This window comes from Corylus avellana, chromosome 1 (assembly GCF_965113065.1).
Source record: "Corylus avellana chromosome 1, dhCorAvel1.hap1.2, whole genome shotgun sequence".
NCBI classification, from domain to species: Eukaryota; Viridiplantae; Streptophyta; class Magnoliopsida; order Fagales; family Betulaceae; genus Corylus; species Corylus avellana.
The window spans coordinates 6,414,828-6,434,317 of record NC_142490.1 but is presented as its reverse complement, the minus strand read 5'-3'; the positions used below and the strand labels follow the sequence as shown (position 1 = coordinate 6,434,317).

General features: G+C 34.7%; 2 protein-coding genes across 6 annotated transcripts; both read right to left on the bottom strand.

Annotated features, from left to right (window-relative positions):
* Positions 1 to 1,461: 1,461 nt before the first annotated feature.
* Positions 1,462 to 8,213, bottom strand: LOC132171101 (Tesmin/TSO1-like CXC domain-containing protein). 2 transcript variants are annotated; one of them, XM_059582326.2, is made up of 11 exons: positions 8,146 to 8,213; positions 7,248 to 7,411; positions 6,406 to 7,141; positions 4,528 to 4,928; positions 4,358 to 4,429; positions 3,246 to 3,426; positions 2,881 to 2,991; positions 2,725 to 2,791; positions 2,374 to 2,512; positions 2,210 to 2,284; positions 1,462 to 2,118 (listed from the first exon to the last, which is right to left on the bottom strand). In XM_059582326.2, exons 1-11 carry the CDS (start codon positions 8,191 to 8,193, stop codon positions 1,812 to 1,814), a joined length of 2,301 nt encoding a protein of 766 aa, XP_059438309.2. In that variant the 5' UTR covers positions 8,194 to 8,213; the 3' UTR covers positions 1,462 to 1,811. The 2 variants fall into 2 exon arrangements, with proteins under 2 accessions (XP_059438309.2, XP_059438310.2); XM_059582327.2 differs by having other exon boundaries at positions 2,881 to 2,973.
* Positions 8,214 to 9,409: 1,196 nt separating this feature from the next.
* LOC132172109 (protein NDL1) lies at positions 9,410 to 15,165 on the bottom strand. 4 transcript variants are annotated; one of them, XM_059583558.2, is made up of 11 exons: positions 14,937 to 15,165; positions 14,679 to 14,778; positions 14,265 to 14,362; positions 14,061 to 14,158; positions 11,813 to 11,873; positions 11,647 to 11,733; positions 11,394 to 11,471; positions 11,262 to 11,318; positions 11,105 to 11,160; positions 10,715 to 10,850; positions 9,410 to 10,001 (listed from the first exon to the last, which is right to left on the bottom strand). In XM_059583558.2, exons 1-11 carry the CDS (start codon positions 14,994 to 14,996, stop codon positions 9,762 to 9,764), a joined length of 1,071 nt encoding a protein of 356 aa, XP_059439541.1. In that variant the 5' UTR covers positions 14,997 to 15,165; the 3' UTR covers positions 9,410 to 9,761. The 4 variants fall into 4 exon arrangements, with proteins under 4 accessions (XP_059439541.1, XP_059439542.1, XP_088366451.1 ...); XM_059583559.2 differs by having other exon boundaries at positions 14,061 to 14,149; XM_088510325.1 differs by lacking the exons at positions 14,679 to 14,778; positions 14,937 to 15,165 and having other exon boundaries at positions 14,265 to 14,641.
* Between the last annotated feature and the right edge of the window lie 4,325 nt (positions 15,166 to 19,490).

Genomic DNA, 19,490 nt, shown 5'->3' with positions numbered 1-19,490 from the left:
TCCTCAAAAGAAAAAAACAGAAAGATATTGTCGGGTCAGGGGTTATTTTAATGTTTTTTCTATGATGTGATTGGCTGATGCAATCGGGATGAAATAGAATTGAAATCAAACACTTGCACTTGGCGAAAGCTCAGCTCCTCCGAAGATTGAGTCAACAGTACAACAAACGGATCATCACAAAACATTAAAAAATAATAATAATAATTAATTCAAACTCTAACGTAAGTTAATGATAGATTAATAGATTAGATTGTATATAGAATTCAAATATTGTATTTAATTGTTAGTTGCATGGGCTGATCATCAAACAATCAATAGTTGTTTTATTATATGAATTATAAATTAAACCACATTACAACAAGATCGAGTATTGTAAAACAACTACACATGAATGTACATCATCTATTCTACACCCATGCACGTTGCCCATTAACAAGATTCCTCTTGAACCTATTTTTAATATCTTCTACTTTCCTGCTGCTTTCACTCCTACCGTTATTGTTTTGCTTCACACCATGCATGATCGTCTAATGATCATCATCATCATCAGAGAATAAGAAAGAATAGTCCCTTGAATACTTCAACTTTTTGATCTTCTCCTTCATCTGTTTCTCGGTAAGCCCTAGGCTTCTGATAAAAGAGGCAAGACACAACCTCCTCACCTTCTTCTTACGCACAAGCTTGCTTCTTGGTCTTGTGGGCACATGAACTTCTTTTGTTACCATGATGATCTTCATTGCTATTCCCTAGAAAAATCGACAGTGGTGATGGAGAAAAAAACCCTAGGCTGCTCTGATATTTAACCCTAATACACTCTCTTTAAGCCTATCATATTGGTTTTCCTATTTATTTGAACTTTAACAGACTGTAGTTTCCTAGTTCTTATAGGACAAGTAGATCCTCTAGGCCAGTGGAAATTCGTAGTAAATAATTTAACTATTGTTTAAAACATATAAACGTAACTTGTAATTTATATTTTCATGCCTACATAAAAAAATGTAAAATATTAGTTCTCAAATAATGTGGTTTTCAAAAAATTATTTATGTATATTATCATAATCATCTTTTCAAAAATTTGTTATGGTTGAATAAATTTATGTTTCAAACATTTAAATTGTTATATCTCATATATCACTCTATTTCTCTTTAACTTGGCCCAGACAAATTAATACAATAGAAATAAAAATTTGGAAATTAACACTAAACTACTAGTATCTGAAACCAATTAATACAGTAAGAAAAATGATTTACGTCAATATTTTTCTCATATTTTCTTACAAATTCAATAGACCAATTATTAAATTTGTGAAATCTACCATTGACTTATATGAGATTCATATAAATCCACAAATCTAATGATTAATTTGTAAAAAGATATGAGAAAAATATGAACAAAATATTGACACCAATAATTTCTTTAGAAAAAATATTGACATGAATCATTTCTCCTCATATAACAAAAATTCATAACACAACCCTAGGGATGGAAGGTTCAAGCTATTACAAAATTTGAATGCATATGGATTGAGAATTGGGGCATAAAGACGGGTACATAACTGTCATATAATTGAGATGATTTGACAATGAAAATCAACATTCGACTTTTTTTAACAAACCCTTACTAATCCAAAAGTTAATTTTCACTGCAACGTCATTCAAGTTGTATCACAATCGACTAAACAACATTACTCTAAAGAAATGGATTTGTATGTAATATTTATATATTTTTACATTGCCTGTTTACTATATACCACTACTATGTTGAAAAATGCATTGTACTATAGCCACAACATTTCTAAACATCACCAAAATCACTGCTTTCCTGGTGGAGTGAGAGATGGAAATGGTGGGATAGATCTCAGAGTTAATTTCACTTTCCTACCATGCCTCCAAGCAGTCGATGACCCAAATTCTCTGTTAGGAGGTGAAACCCTCTTAGACTTTGGAGAGACTGATATCACATCACTAGCAGCATCCGGAGCCTCATGAGTTTCATCTGCTGGAATCATTCCAACAGGTTTCTCAAATCTGGTGCACAGCCGAGGTGATGTTTTGGCAGAGGCAAAATAAGATAGAGGACGCTTCCCACTAAAGGTGAAGGGCAGTTGAATTGGAGGTCTGAAACATGAAATAAACACAGCATTAAAAAATACAACACTGGTGCAAAGTGGAATCATATATCAAACTCACAATTACTAGAATTGAAAACCTGCTTATATCAGAAGTAGACGTTATTGGGAGATCTGGATGCTCTTTTCCATCCTCATTATGTGTCTGTAAAGATCTGGAAATCAAGTAATGTAAGCCAAAAAGATCTAGAAAAAAGTTAAAACATGTACATATCTAACTGATAATTTTGTTAGAAGTGGAAACCTGCTAATCTTGGAAGAAGGTTTAAATGGGAGATGAAGATGTTCCTTTTCATCCTCCTTGACTATCTGTAAACTTACTCCCAATGCATTCTTTTCACAAGCTTCTGATTCTTCCCTTTTGAGCTCAGTTTCTTGTGCTCCTATTTTATTAGAAGAGAAAGAAAATTTGAGATGACTACATTAATTTCATGCCTACTTAGTACAATGCATAGAGATCTAGATACAAGCGAGGGGAAGAATCAGAAATGCAGAAGATCCAATAGCAATCAATTCAAATAGAAATGCAGAAGCACTGCCAGATAAAACACTTCAGGACAGAAATTAGTGCAATTCAACAAGATAAAACACTCACCATCCTTTTGACCAAAAGTGTTTTTACATCCATTGCATCTGCAGCTGATAGTACATCCGACCCCACTCTTTGTAGACAAACAGAAGGGTCCATATATATTAGATGATAGTTAGCATAAACTATGCAGCATGTACATAATGGGCTATCAGACAAAACCTGAAAGCATTCACAGTATTTCTTTAAGCAACTTGATTTTTTGCAGTTGCATCCACTTTTATGCCTGGCTGAAGCTGGAGTTTTGGTTTCACACTGCAAGGGAAAAGGTAACTGCACATGTTTAAAGGGTATTAAAAATGGCAAAAGGAAGAACCTAATATCATATACAGATTAGCACCACCACCATCGCAGTTCAACCCCAACCACAAATTCTTGAAAGGAATTATGTAGTGGTCCTACTTCACAAATGGGGTTTAGACTCCACCAAATTAATTAAGTGGTAGAGTTTGAGCACAATGTCTCTGGAATTCAAGGCGAGGCTGATTTATCATAAAATTAATATAATCTTGGGGGTAATTTCTTACCTCAGTGTCCAGAATTGCATCGATGCGTCTGATCACTTTGGGAGCAAATGCAAGTGGGTTGCGAGATTCAATCTGTCTCCGAGTCTCCAGAACAGTGTTTTCATGAATAGGTTTGTTAAAACAATCTTGGCATGAACAAGGCTCAACACAGTAGAGGCCAGCAGCAAAGCATTCGCAGTAACTGTATTGAAGAACATGACCATTAAGTTAAGAACACCAGCTCATTACTGAAAAAGGAATGAGTCCATAGTGAGAGTCTAAACTTGAGAAAACAAGTAGCATACATAATATAAATGTAAAATTAACTGACATAAATGACACCATGATGATTGCATATGTCAACTTCTACCCGTACTTAACAATTGGAGTTCCAACAAATCCGTAGTCTTAGTTATATCAAAGAACATATGCAAAATGCATACCATTCCACTTGTGCATAATAACAACACTCCTATGCACAAAAAGTACAGTGAACTGTAGAAACTTTTTTTTAAAAAAAAGAAAAAATTTGGAGAAACCGTTAATTGTCATTTCAGATAACCTCCAGAACTCTACACATGTTATCTTCTGTTATCAAGGCTGCTAGGAGCATATTCTCAGGCCTCGGAATGAAATTTGGGATTCCTAAGCACTAGTTGAGGATACACTGGTAGCCATGTTAGTGGAGATGATTATACATTTCCACCAAAATCTCATCAAATGTAGATTATTGTAGATGTTTATGTTTATACATGTTTACCATAAACATTTTCTAATTTCTCATGCTATTTTTATTATTCAGAAATAACGAATTGATGGATCTCATGCTGTAGCTTCATGGCTTACATTTCGCGCATGAGGAAGTTCTAAATTTGTATATTCCTAGTTCCTTTCCCCATGATTGGAAAATCTAAAATCCTAATTTAATATAGATCGATGACTAACCACCAAACAGCTTGCTGATAAGAAACTGAACTTTGTAGCTATTACCATTAAAACTGAGGACATTACCAATTCAATCCACCATAAAATCTTTCAAGATATTAACACCTGATTTTAAACATCTTAGATCTGAGTGATGAAAATGATGCACACAAATTCTGAACATAAATGAGCAAATAGAATGGACTTACAGTTTCAAGCATTTTGATCTCTTACAATTACAGCGCTTGCAGGCCTTGCTTTCTCCAACTTCCGACTTTAACCTGCGAAGTATCAAAAGTTACAACAAAAAATGAGAATATTAAACACTTATTTAACAAGTAAATGTCAATGTTCAAACTATAGCACTGCCTGTACATGCCTCTTTCTTTTAGGACTACTATGGTCAAACTCTTCACCAACAGCACTTTTAGACGTTTGAGGAGCATTTTCTGTAACCTGAGCTTCATTGTCACATGGAAGCAAATCACTTATCAAAGTGTTTGGACTCAAGGATTTATCAAGAGTATTCTGATTAGGTCTAGAGGCCACCGAGTTTGGCGAAGCAGCTGAAAGAGCATTCAAGTGCAAACCACTACCAGATACCACGGATGATGAACAATCACTTCTGGCATTAACTTGAACCAACTGCTTTTCATCAGAGGCCACTTTACAATCAGATTGTATTGAGACCGAAGAACTATTACAATCGAATATTGGTTTATTTTTACAAGCTCCTGCCGTTTCAAAAACCAAACAGCGTTGTCGTATACTACGATGCCTCTGAGAACCAGGATGAACAAGGTCAAAGAAATTATTGATGCATAGTATAATTTATGCACTTCAGAATGTGAAAGAAAGAGTAGGTAACAATTATTGCACAAACAAATGAATAAGGTAAGAGGCAAAATGACATGCACAGACACAAAGGTTGCTGTCCTTAGTATCAACTAGACTATGCATCACATTATGGATGCTTAGGCCTATAGTTAAAGTATAATCATTAAGTAATAAACTTTGCATAATAACCATTAAACCCACGTTTCAGGATACAGATTATTGAGCAACTGTGTGAATGAGTTCAAACGATTGTTTCACTTTGAAGCACTCTGAAGAAAATAAAGCCTTAAAAGTGTGTTCACTGATTTGGAGATTTTATATTATGTTTCAGAACAATAAATCTTCTTCAAGAACCAACATTACCATGATTTGCTAATATATAATTGACAATTTTTACATTTCGAACCATGAACATATGAAACAAGTAAATAATGGCTTAGTTTCACATTTGACCTTTTATAATTTATCACACAAGACCTCTTCAACTTCTGCCTTATTTTTTGTGTCAACAATGGACCTATACAAAACTTATGTATCCTTAATACCCAGTCCTAGTTCATCTTTACTAACAACTGTTATATTTACTTAGTTTTAGAGTAGATCAACTTCTAGATAGCATAATATGGAAGGTGCAGCTTGCAATGAAACTGGACTTGATTAACTGGCTATCACCTAAGCACCATCCTTTCAGTGAACTAACGCTACAAGTTATGCACACATCATAAGAACAAATTTTCCTAGGCATAAAAGCTGATTCTCAAGTACATTTTAGCTAAAAGATCAGTCAAGCAAGAATCCCTCTTGTTCATAATCATAACTCGTAGATAAGTCTTGATGAAAATGAAGTCACAATCAGATATCATAGAAAAGTATTTTATGGATGAGGAGCCATATGTTATTAGATAGTAACCTTCACAATGGGTCCAAAAAAGCATAAAAATGAGATCTGAAAGATTCATGGTGAAAGCATTTATATCAACCGACATGTAGTAACTCCAGTTTATTATTATCATAAATTCTTAACACTTGGAATATTTCTATACTTGTGCTCTGAATTCAGCTTCAGAAATACTGCATCCATAGTGTTTACTTATACACCTTACACACCACAAACTTATTTAATCTAAAAGTAGATCCATGATGGAGAGACGATATGGAAGATGTAATTTAGAGGCGTTAATCTAAGCTAAGGATACTCTACTGTAAATGAACTGTGAGAAATCTTCGTCTACAATAGATTTCTGACACTACATATTGGTTAAAGCCTGAAGAGGCTCTCATTATGTAAATATTAAATATTTCACAATATTTTGGCTTCATCCTGTCACAAACGATGTTAATTACACAGAAGAAAACAGATACATTATTTATAGATACTCTTCTGCAACCTATAAAAGCATAGGCCAAAACAATGTAATACCTTGGATCTGGCCTGCATGCACTTTTGCCCCTTGTGGTCCACTTCATCACTTGAATCACTTACAATTAGCTTATCCAATACGGTGCTAGATGGGAATGCGGATGCTGGATCTGTTTCTTTCAGGTCCCCTATTTCTCTCGATTGAGTTGCTGTTTCTCCTATTTCACATGGTTTACAAGAAGTGATGGCACCAACAGATTCTGTCCTCCCTAAATCATTTGCATTGTCTTGTGGGAGCTGTAGGACAGTTGAGATAAAAGACATTGTCCCAGGATCAACTGATTTGTGATCTTGCCCCTCAAAATGCTCTTCATTGTTAGATAAATCAACGAATAACAGATCAGCAGCGTCAGAAACCAATGTCACCCAACTGCGTGCTTCTTCGTTTTGCTCAATTGAACAGATTCTACGCAAATTTATTTCACGTTTAAATGAATGGTGCTTCCCTTTTGAGTCATCCATGAGTAACTCATCAAATGATGCCAACACCAAGTCTGGCATAGTCTCTGTTGTAATCGCATCAGAACGTACCACATCACCATCAGGGCTACTGCAATCATACCTCAAGGTCTTTGGCAACTCGATTACTAAATCCGAGTTCTCATCAGGTGGCTCAATAGTGATCTCTCTTTCTGAACACACAGAACTTTGAACAGCGGCTGAAACCCCTTCACTTGCATTGTTTTCATTTCCACTATGAGATGAATCAGGTTTTGATGGGTCTAAGAAGTGATGCCTGATAACAATGTTGCTTGAATCAGGTTGCTTGAATCGTGAACAACAATGGTTTACATTATTCATTATACTATAGAATTGAATAAGAAGAGGCAGAACAACTTTACCTTCTAAATGAAAATCTAGTTTCTTTGTGGATACAAATCTGTGGTGAAGCAAACACAGATGGAGGAGATGCACAAGTGAGTGAATTAAATGCACAATTAGTTCGTATGGACTCGACTGGTCCAATGGGAGAAAGATTGCTGATGTAATTAAACACAGGAGAATCCTGCATGTGGATAAGGATTATCTCTCAGCACAAGAGCATTAAAAACCAAACAAGTAATACCCGATTCAGAACAATCACAAACAAAGGGAAGTAAATTGTTACCAAGAAAAAGACAATAATATTATACTAAATAGCATAAAAATGGGTAGATTATTAATATAACATAATCCAACAACAATTCACAAAAAAGAAAAAGCCCATAAAGTTCATCGAAGCATTGGGTTCTCTATCTTCCTTTTTGTGCGCCAATAACAACCCCAGTTAAACCCCTTTATATAGATAAACAATACTTAAACCCTCATTCCCACTTAAAACTACAGCAATTCACAAAATTCAATAAACACACATCAAAATTCCTCAAAATACAGTATGACCGCATCCCTAAACACAAATTAAGACCCACTGGCACTGCCCCGGCATTTTAGTACAAAACTCAAAGATACCCAAAAAAACAATTAAGGAAAAAAATATATATATCGAAGCTATTGTAAATTTTAGGCTTTTCAGTGTCAGGGACCAGAAAGAAATACACCTATGAGGGTTTTTGGAATTGGGTATTTCACTTTCCTTTTGTGAATCTACTTATAGGAACATGAAATACATAGCTTTCCACTTTCTCTAACTCAATCTTCTCAGTAACCAAACAGAAGGTGAGAAAAACACAACACAACGAATAAGAGAAGCAAAAACACTGAGCGAGATAGAAACAGAGATGGGATTTAGGAAAGACCAACCTCGAACTCAGAAGTGGCGGTGACGTGGTTCTTCTCTGGGGTGTCCATTCTCTCTCCCCCTCCCTCTCTCTCTCTCTCTCTCTCTCTGCGTCTGAACAAAATATGAAATTGAACGGACGGAGCGGAAAGGCGGGAAAAGAGGATTTTTTGTTTTTGTTCTTTTTCCCCTTGCCACGTGTGTAGCCGTGTAGGGACCATTTTGTCTGACTTTAGTTTTTTTGTTCTTTGTTTTTTGTTTAGAAAAAATAATTCAGCTCCATGCAGTGACACGTTATTTTCAAGTAGCCTTGAACTACCTTTTATTATACTTAACACCCTTAAACTATTATTTCTTTGCAATTAACACCATTTTTTAGTGTTTGGTGTTAAAATGAACGAAACTTGCACATGACTTACAGAGTTACAGGTACAAATTTTTTATTTGAAAGATCTAAACTACCCTTCAACAAAAATAAAAAATAATTTGCGGTCCTCAAATTTTTTCTTTTTGGCTGAACCGGGGGTGGTCCGACAACACAATCTTCTTTTTTTTAAAAAAAAAAAAAAAAAAAAAAAATTAGTTGCTTCCACTTCACATTTAAGTTCACATTCTTATCAGGATTGAAAATCAATGCTATAAGTTAGGGCTAGCAAAACAAGTTCCCGTGTTGGGTTCGTGTCAACCTGATTAATCTGCCAACTTATTTATGTTAACCCAAACACAACAAGTTTATGACGCAAATCCGTTTGACATAAACCATAATCCTAAAACTACGTGTCAGGTTCGTAAGTTAAATTGCCAGCTTGTTCAATGTATTGTAACCACACTAACATATTAATTATAAGTATTTACTTTCATGATTAAGATAGATCAGTATGATTAATATGTTATAGTCTTATCAATGGAATGCATAGAACAAAAGAAACAAGGTAAAGGTTCATAGAACAACGAAGGTGGAAGTAGACACTTGAAGGAGAGCACATCCCCTAAATCATGGACTGAGAGGTTGCTGTTGTGCTGAAAGGATTGAGTGGCTGCTAGGTTGTTGCCTTGTATTTGAGATACCTGTGTCTTCTTTCACTTTAACAAACATAATTTAAGGTTGATTTTTAGTTGTTTATATTAATATTTTTATGTTGTGAATAAAAGTTAATATGATTGAATCAAAATATAAGAAATATTTGTTTATTTTCTAAATTTAAAAGATTAAAGTCACTACTAGATATCAAAGCAATGCATGAGCAGCGACATATACATAAATAATGTGACCTTTCTAATTGGGTCAAAATACATCAATAAAAAAATTGCTTCTAGAGTTACAAACTAGTGCTTTTTGTATCCAATTTATGATTACAGACAAAAAATCTCTTCCTCAAAGAATAGTTCTACCTTCCATCTATATTATATTATATGTCCCTATTTTATCTACAATCAAATTTGAAAATTACATAAGTTCACTTCATCGTAATCACCAATAGCCTAACCCAATTGAACAGAATCAAAGAATATGCTATCGAGAAGAAATTACAAATCTATGATGGCTATATATATATGTGTGTGTGTGTGTGAAGCTGAGATACCACTGCCTCATGAGTCATGGCTCATATATCACTCCAAACAGTCACTTTCTTCTGCATCAAATTTCAACATCTACTCTGGTTTTGATGGGTTTAAGCTTGACACCCAGACTCTCTGGAGAGAGAAGTTCTGGTGCTATGCATGACTGGCTTGAAGGGCTAGTTGGGTTCGAGCCATTGCTTGATGAGGAAGCAAAATGTTGTTGTCTGTAGTAACCGAGCCCCATCAAGAAGAATTCAATAGGAATTAGCATAGCATATGGGTGCTCTTCTGTCACCAGTGAGCCACATGCTTGAACCTATCAAGCACACAAATAGGACTGTCACACAAGAAGTGAATACACTCAACTGAAAGTGAGGAGTAGAATAATAAAGATTGCATGATGACAAATAAATGATCGGGTCTTCTAATTTCCATTTAGAATATTATTTTTATTTGGGTATTTAATTTTATATTTTAAGAGTCGGTGTCTATTTAAGTGTTGTTTTGTACTTCAATGAGAACGTATTAGAATTGATAAATAAACAGATTTTGTTTGTTTGAGGTGTTTTTCTTGTGGTGAGACACCATTCCCTCGGTGTGATGTCAATTCATCTTTCCTATTTTTGATTTGTTTGCGTGACAATTCTTCCTGTGCTGCATCAAATAATGTGCCATACACATGGAGTGCTCTAGTTCTAAGTACAAAATCATTCAAAAGCAAGAAGCTGGATCAAATATATAAAAATAAAAGCAAGTTCTTCTTTGGATTACTGATTCTAAAAGATCAACATTGTTGTCTAGCTACTGGTCCAAAGTCAAAGGCTGCAAAAGTGCAGATAATCTACATTGATTTTACACTTGAATAAGATTGAGTTGATCCATAGTCCTAGGTGTCATTTTTTTTTTTACTTCTCTTTTCTTCTTCTGTGAAGGATGCTATCCTCCTCAAGTTAGACTATACATGAATGTTATTCGATTACCATCATTCAAAGCTAAAGCAAGATAACGCATTGAGAAAGAGCATGCTACCTCAACAAGAGCACAGCTTTTTCTGCCCATTTTGGCACTCATATACACAGATTCAGCATGGAATTCGCTACTATCGCCTACAAAAATAAGTGTCTTGCACTGCAGCTTCGTCAAGCCCTTTGTAAGATCATGCCTCCTGAAAATAAACCATCTGATCAATACCAGGAGCATTGTTACATGCTATGCAATTTTTCTGGAATTTAGAAAGGCGGTAACAATACGCCAGCACAACTAAAATTCAATTTTACTTTGTTTTTTCAGCTCTATAGCAAGTATGTCAAATTCACGTTGGCACGACGAGGGTTGGGGCCTAACAAGTTCCACAAACAGGAAGCTAGGAAAATGAAAAACACTTGACAAAGCATGTCTATTGAATATACAAGATCTTACCCATTAATAGCTTGAAGGAAACGCATGACATTCAAACTTTGCCTTTCATCCAGTAACTGTAAATTTCAGAAAAAGGATCACAGCGGTTCAAAAAATATTGGCATTATTACCTAAATCAATACTATTGGCAAGAAATTGCTGAAAGAGATTTCCATACCCTTCTGAAAGCATGTATTATGTCAGATTCTGTCCCATGCACGCCACACCTAAGTTCCTACAAGATATCTCTGAGACTTATAACATATACCAATAGCAGAAAGTGCCCGAAGAATAAGGTGATGTGTAGTACCTTACTAAAGTAACGCTGGAGGAGGCATTCCTTCAATACACCACACATACCATAAAAGTACAATAAGTTCAACAATACCTGCAAAAGTATAGTTCATAAAATCTTTAGGAAACCTCACACGAAATGAGTATACAGTATTTTTACCCCCTTTTATAAACTTCATTTGATAAAAAAAAGCAATGACTTGGCGGATTGCAGCTGTAAGCTCAAACCATCATGTTTAATGAATTATTGAGCTGATATCATTATTCACCTTGTTGTAGAGCCATTCAGTCCATGAGGGTGCTTTACAAAGAGGGGATACAAGAATTAACCCAAGCACCCGCTCTGGATATTTCATCTGCCACATGGAAAAAAACACAACTTACAAAAGAAGAATATCACAGCAAATAAAAGGCAGCTGAATTTTACCAACTTACTGCAAAGAGAGTAAGGACGTAAGCACCAGCTGTTACACCTAAGCACAGAACCTCTTTCAGCCTGAAGTAGAAATATCGTCAATAAGTGCTAAAGAAAACTGCAACTAACAACAGAGGAAGAGATATCTCGCTCAACATTGCCGGTTTAAAAGGCTAATTTTAGGATAGATATTCTAACTTTCTCACAGAACTTATGCAGATGAAACATGCATGTCCCTTGACTTCACATACAACCAAAAATGCATTAAAGATGACAAAATACCAAATCTAATGCCTGCTTAATAAATATAGCAGGTAAATTTTATTCAGGAAACACTGAGTGTAGAATTGACTAAAATTAACCTCCATGTATTACTAGAACTAAAAAGCACCTAGTTTAGTAGTAAATGAGACGAAGGAAAAATTGGAAACCAAAATAATTGGATGTTACTGGGGCTGTCTGGTCATGACATTACATGATATATAATCCCACATACATCAGAAAAAGATTCACATAGCCATGGTTTTGCAAACTTAGCATCAATCCCATTAAATATTTTAGCCTTCCTAAGCCTCCTTTACATGTTGGAGTATCCATCATCAAAACGCAAAACCTTTAGGTACCTACTCTTAGGCATTTATACCGAAATCAAAGCCAAGAGGGACTTATGGCACAGCCAACAGGAGTCTTGAGACCCCTAACTGCCGGGCTCAAAGTTACACAAATATTGGAGCCAAGAGGACTTGAGGCACAAACAACAGGGGTATGCATTATTTTTTGTTAACTAAACAAAATAATTAAAAAATAAAAATAAAAAATGCAAAGGGGGCACAAAACAAGGACACAATAAGTTACTTGAGATAACCACCTTAGGTACGATGTGCAAATCACATCTAAGAACTAGATTGGGGATATTGGCAATCTATTAACCCTCCAAGCTAAAGGGGCAAATACCACCCTCAAGAAGTTGAACATGAACATGATTCAATGGCAGGGTCATCTTCTTCATTGCAGCAAGCATCAATCTCATTCAAAGCATCCTGGGCCCACCCTCAAAAAATCTACCAGCAAACCTTGCCTTGCAGAAGATCAGGTTGGTATACTAAAAAGTATAAGATCTATGTGCCTTGGACTTAGACAAGCTGAATCATGATGAACAAATCAAATAGAAAGGAAAAATATAGGGGACAATAAGGTGGCAGACGTTACAGAGTTTGCTAAGTATTCAACAGCATGTGTTGCACTTCTATTACTCCCTCCATTCCATAATGAGTGACTCAATTGAGAAATGTGCAAGTTTTAGGGAAAAAGAATCAAGACTAACGCATTGTCAAATTCTCAATAAACCTTTCCAAAATGATCCTCTCAAAAACTAATGACTATTGTGGGTATAATTAAGGGTATTGTGCAAAAGTAATGAAAATTAATATTTTGACATTTGGAGATGGACATACATTTTGGGACAAGCAAAAATGCAATTTTGAGCCTATCATTACAGGGTGGAAGGAGCATAATGTTTTCGCTAATTAACAAAATCTCTGCATAACTGGGTTACATCCCTGGATCTAATTCTGCAGTGTCAAGTACAACCCTATTTAGTCATGCTGCAGTGATAGCAAACTGAAGTAATCGGCACAGGCTACTATCAATACATTTGTTTTTCTGACTGCCTTCAGCTTTGAAAATATATTTGCTCCTTGGTTCCCCTGTTGTTATACTTCAACTTATTATGAAAATCCCTTGATATGAAGTTATCCATACATATTTCTAAATTTCTGCCATTAGCACAATCCAGTATGGCTATGAAGTCAAGGAAAACTTTGCCTGGTAAGAATGAGTCATCTGCCCTTACATTCCAGCAAACTTATTATGAAAATCTCCAGATTCCAAGGTATGATAACTCTTTAGTTGGAACTCTCTGATATCAAAACACAATAATAGGCTAGAAAAACGTGGAAGATACTTCCCATTTGCATATAAGAAAGAAAAAAAGAAAACTAAAAGGATAAATTCATAAGCTGATACCAATCAGTATGCCACACTCCTATTCCAAATGAAACCGAGGGACGACAGATTGAATAAAAATAACCAAACAAAACAAACTCCGTAAGGAAAATAAGCTGAGAGATCGAACTCATCAGGCTGTCAATATAATGAGAATTAAAGCCCCACCGTTCCCTTTTTGAGTCCCATTGCCACCAACAGAAAAAGAAAATAATAGTAAAATATATAATTCCAAACTAGTATAAGAGAACAATATTAACATACCCGAAATAATCAAGCACTTCGGCTACCTGGTCTGCAAGATCGTCCACGCTAAACAATGGAACATCTGAAGAAATGGAATCAGCTCCCACCTGCAACGACTTTTGAACAAATGGAAGAAACAGACTCCATTAATATCATCAAAAGAAAGAATTTTGCAATGCAACACTTATACGATAGCTAAATAAATGCATGGCTGATACTGACCTCATGGCCTGGGGCATCAATGTGGTAAATGCAGAAGTTATGAAGGAGCAAAGAAGCTGCATCGGGGCAAAAGAAGAGGCCTTGGAAACAAGACATGTCTGTGTAAACCCAACAAACAGTAAATACCCAGAAACTAGGAAACATTATCATTTCTAAAAAATTTGGATTGAACAACAACAAAAACCAATAAAACCCCAGAAAGCAAGCAACACTAGCCTGACATTGAAAACTCAAATCTTGGAGTGAAACACAGAGACCCATTAAAAATAACTTCAATATATGAGGATTAAGCACCGTTTCTCGGTAAATTAAAGCTTCATTCACTGTAAGCACATTTGGAATTGAAATGCTGGAACCCACCAAATACAAAAATTAGTATCAACCATTAAAATGAGTACAATAACTGAAGCATACAATTGAGACCAACATCTGGGTATGTTATCAAAGCAGGCTTTTCTTGGTCCCCGCTTACAAACACAGAGATTGAACCTTTGCTTGTCTTCACCACACACTCCTGCAAAAGCACATTAAGCACAAACCAAAAAAAAATATATATATATATACTCAAACTGTCAACAAAGAAAGAAAAGCGAAAGAATACAGACTAGAAGTGAAGAATGAATTCTGCATTGAAGAAAAGAAAAAAAAAGAGAAGAAATTTATGTGTCTTACCTTCCCTCCTAAAGGTAACATATCAATATCAATGGAAACTGAGTCACTCGACTCGCCCATAACTCAGTCCTTTACTCCCACAGCAAATAGCAAACACAGAATACCAACTCACTGAGTCAGCGTTTCAACAGCACAATGCAAAACTTCGTCAAGCACTCGCTTCTTCTACTTCTTGCATCTTCGTTCCCAAGCTTGGAGATTCATCTAAATTACAGAAACACCCTTGCAATAGTACCATAACTACAACAGTGAGGTTACTTCGGTTGAGCACAATGACGATTTTGTCGGCCTTCAACCCTTTGACTCCCTTGTCTTTTAGTCGGTTTTGCGTTACCAAAGTGACCGTTAGAGTGGATAAAACGGTCAGCTGGAAAACTGATAGGGGCAGCCTCTGGTGAAGGACACCGTTAAGGCGCTGAAACGACGCCGTCTATAGAGCTAAGAGTAAAAGGAGAAAAGGGGAAGTGGACTTGTGAGGTAATATAATGGTAGAGCATGGGCTCCATAGTAATTTGGAAGAGGCATCGTACAGCTGTATGACACCTGGAAGCACAAAAAGGAATACTTCAGAGTTAATCTGTCGCAGTGCGCCAGCTCATCACTGGCCTCTTTCTTATTTTGGCAAGTACTCTTTGATGGATAAAACCTCGTAAACGAGGTTATTTTCATTTTTCACGGTCGGGTTGATTTTTCCCTCTCGTTATTATGAAAAGGTAAATTAGTTTTTTTTTTTTTTTTTTGGTTATATTTGAAAAGGTAAATTAGTTAAAACTAAAGAAATGTCTTTAGGCTAGTTTTTTTTTTTTTTTTAATTGAATAAGAGAAAAAAAAAAAGGCTACTCTTATCCAAATGGAAAAGAGAATGAAAGATTCTGCCTTTAGGCTTTTTAATCACACATTTTTTTCCTTGGAATATAGTTTTTTTCCTAAAAGTTTAGTAGATAATTTGTTAGATATCATATATAAATTAATGAGGTTTGATACGGACACAACACAAACCCAACTCATGGCCAACTTTTCTCTTACATGTAAACAAAATTTGAATTTTAAACCAAACAAATTATCTTTTTTCCCAAATTTTTAGAATCTTAAAATCCTCTCTCTTTTTTTTTTTTTAATTTATTTTAAATGACACATAGGAGAGAAGTTGGCCATAAGTTGGATTTGTGTTGTGACCTTAACATTTTCCTAAATTAATATGGTTGATAAATTGTTTATACTAGCAAAATTTTAAAAAATATTTATATGGAAAAAAAAGGAATGAGAGAAAAGATGCAATTCAATACTTTCAATTATATTATGAGAAAGTTTGCTCCAAACTTCTTCTTTTTAAAATATATATATATATATATATATATATATATATATATATATATAATCAAGATTGTTAGGCCGTCTTTTCTTTATTGGCTTGAATGTTGCTTTGATATATATGGTACTAAAAAAAAAAATTAATGGTTGACAATGTGAGAGTATGAAGAGGTCTAAAGGAAAAAAAAAAATTAGAAAAAAAAAATGGTGAAAAAATAAATAGTATGCTAGGGTTGAGATTAAAAGAGGAGATAATGTGAAAATGCCCAATATGATATTGGATATACAATTATACAAACTAAGAAGTGGGTTAACATTGAGATCATGATTATAGAAAATGTGGGTTTTATGTTCAAAAATTATGTGTGAGATAATAATGGAAGAGCGACAGTTTGAGATAATTATGTTTAAAAATTTTAATTTTTAATTTTCTTTATTTTTATAATTGGTGAGTGAATGGTGCTCACAAAATTTGGTGAACATTGTAGCAGCTCACAAATGTTGCAGCATTTTGCTGTCCCATTTTAGCATCTTGGCTAGCCAAAATAACATTTGGGTAGCCAAATGAGAATGTTCTAATAGAGTAATGCTACACCTACAGCTAGTCTACAACTCTTTTTTTAACTTGTTGACACATATATGCATATTGTAAAAGAGTTATAAACGAGTTGAAAGGTTAATATTTTTCTTATTAATTAACGAAACGGGATTCAAGCAATAAGTATAGATTATTAGAGGTAATGATGGGTTAAATTGAGGGGCAAATAGACATGAATGATGAATGCATCTCACAAAGTGCTTAAGAGCTTGGGACATCGCCGGTCTGCCACTCGTGATCCAAACGCGTTTTTGAACGATAATCACGGCCGGCCTGCATTAATTGTTCTACGTAGGTACAACAACAAAATTCACTTTGAAAAAGATGTCTACAACTCCACAAATGTTTTTTTTTTTTTTTTTTTTTTTTTTAGAGGCAATTCCAATTCCAATCTACTTAGAGAATAACTTCAATCTTTCTTGGTGTAAACCGAGTGCAAGCATTTTAGTTTGAAACACCAAAAAATAATATAACCCTTTATATCAAATAATTTTTCTTCTCTTGACAAAATACTCATTGATAAAACTACTGGATCCACCATCTTAGTTGGCTTTTGGGACTCCAGTGTTAAGGATTCGGAAGTAGATGGAGATTTGGAGGTGAGTGGTGGACGTTGGGCTAGAATTAATGGATGCGATTGAATTTTTTTTTTTTTTTTTTTTTTTAATCAAAGGGGAAAAAGGGGAAATGGTTACAAATTGGGGGTCTCTCCCACTCTTAATCAAAAGGGGAAGAGAAAAATGAATACGCGGAAATGCTTCCAAATACATTGTGGGAAGCGGTTCATTTAGCAACCGAATGTGCTCTCGAGTTACCACATCTTGAGACTTTCAACGTGGTCTAGTAGTGGAGCCACATTGAGCTTTGGGGGTGCCACAACACCCTCGAAGATTAAAAAAAAAAAAAAAACTTTTTTTTCCTACCTAAGTTCCACACTCGCGGCACCCTCAAAAATAATAATAATAATAATAAAAATTATTTTTATTTTCTCCTACTCTAAGCTCAATTTCTAATCTAAGTGATCTTGTAATTTGGATATTTTGGTTATTAAATGTTGAGAATATTCTTTGTTAAAATTTAAACATTTAATTGGAGAATTTGATGCAATTCTAGGCTCAATTCCTCATTGTATTTAAGTACCAGGGATTAGAAAAAGAAGAAAAAAAAAAAAGGAAAAAGTACCAGTTCATTACACGATGTAAAAAAAAAAAAAAAAAAAAAAAAAAAAAAAACCTTAAGAAAAAAAAAATTAAAAATTAAGCAGCCTCTACAATATGAATTATCTAGCTCTGCCATTGACGCGGTCCAACTAGCAAGCCGCAAAAGATGCAAGTGAATATCATCTATCATATCTATTATATTTGGTATTTTTATTTAATGTGTAAAACTTTTATTGAAGACTATAAAAATGAATTTTTACCCCGCCCCCTCCCCCCCAACCCATAAATCTGCTTATCCATATCCACATCAAGGAATAGTTCCGTGATGAATATATTTGATTGCCTGTCGTGAGAATCGGCTGAATGGTATAAATTATGATGCACAAGTGTATTAATTACTTGAACAAAGATGGCACAAAAAGTTCCTCCTTGACCATTTGCTTTCCCTTATAAAATTATCATTGTTTGATGCCTCTATTAAAGTCTCTAACCAAAATATAGGGTATCTTTTGGGGCTCATAATTTGTCAGTTCAATCCTTGAGAGCTCCCCTCATGATGCTGTCATCATTTCTCTAATTATCTATAGTTTGTTAATGTATTCGGTTAAGTGTTTTTTGCCATCTCATAACTCTATTTTGGTGAATATTTTTTTGATTTATTTATTTATGTGGATATAATTTAAGTTAAGATGATAATGAAATTAATCTTGGTTTAGGGGTTTTAATGAATATTTTGTTTAATAACGTCACCGATCTGAAATTATTTTTTACACTTTTTTTATTTATTATTATTTTTTCTTTAATCTGAAGTCACCTAAAATGAAAATTACGTGGAATCAGGAGAATGCTATGGGGACAGCTCAGCTCACGGGAGTGATAACAGGAAATGTCCGTTGCAGAACCGACATAAAAATGCACCGCAACCAATCTTAACACGCGTGCGTGGGGAGTTAGGGAAGGGTGAAGTCACGCGAATTTGTCGCGCACGTTGTGACGCGCGGGTGGTCCTATTATTGCACATGGGTGGGGTTGAATTTTGGAATATTTTTCTTTTTCTTTTTCTGGAATTTTGCATTCCTACAAAACCGCATCTTTGTACTAACACTTCCACTGAATGCTGGCGCTTGCCTGGAAAAGGATATTTTCATCTCAAATAAAATCGATATTGCAAATATATATATATATATATTTTTGTGTGGATATTTTACACCCAAAATAGTATATAGTATAGTATTTTGGGTCAAAATTGTATTAATACAAATTATACAATTATAATAATTTTTCAATATCAATTATGAAGATGGAGTTTATAAATTAAAATGTGTCGCAATAACACCATTGTATTAGAGCTTATTCAAATATTGAATTTCTTATGGGATTTTTTCACAAATCATTTTTGAAAATTAATGTAGGTGTCAAATTGGTCCATGTGTTTTTTATTTGAGCATTTATCCCAATTAAACCTTCTTACGTTAATTCCCAAGA

Excerpts from the sequence above, each read along its gene's own strand:
- LOC132171101 (XM_059582326.2), bottom strand. The coding sequence starts at position 8,193 with ATGGACACCCCAGAGAAGAACCACGTCACCGCCACTTCTGAGTTCGAG. Across the intron at positions 2,285-2,373 it reads CCTTCTTCCAAGATTAGCAG|ATCTTTACAGACACATAATG; the intron begins GTTTCCACTTCT and ends CTTGATTTCCAG. Across the intron at positions 2,119-2,209 it reads TCTACTTCTGATATAAGCAG|ACCTCCAATTCAACTGCCCT; the intron begins GTTTTCAATTCT and ends TTCATGTTTCAG.
- LOC132172109 (XM_088510325.1), bottom strand. The coding sequence starts at position 14,525 with ATGGGTCTCTGTGTTTCACTCCAAGATTTGAGTTTTCAATGTCAGGCT. Across the intron at positions 11,319-11,393 it reads TCCAGCGTTACTTTAGTAAG|GAACTTAGGTGTGGCGTGCA; the intron begins GTACTACACATC and ends GATATCTTGTAG. Across the intron at positions 11,161-11,261 it reads TAATACATGCTTTCAGAAGG|TTACTGGATGAAAGGCAAAG; the intron begins GTATGGAAATCT and ends TGAAATTTACAG.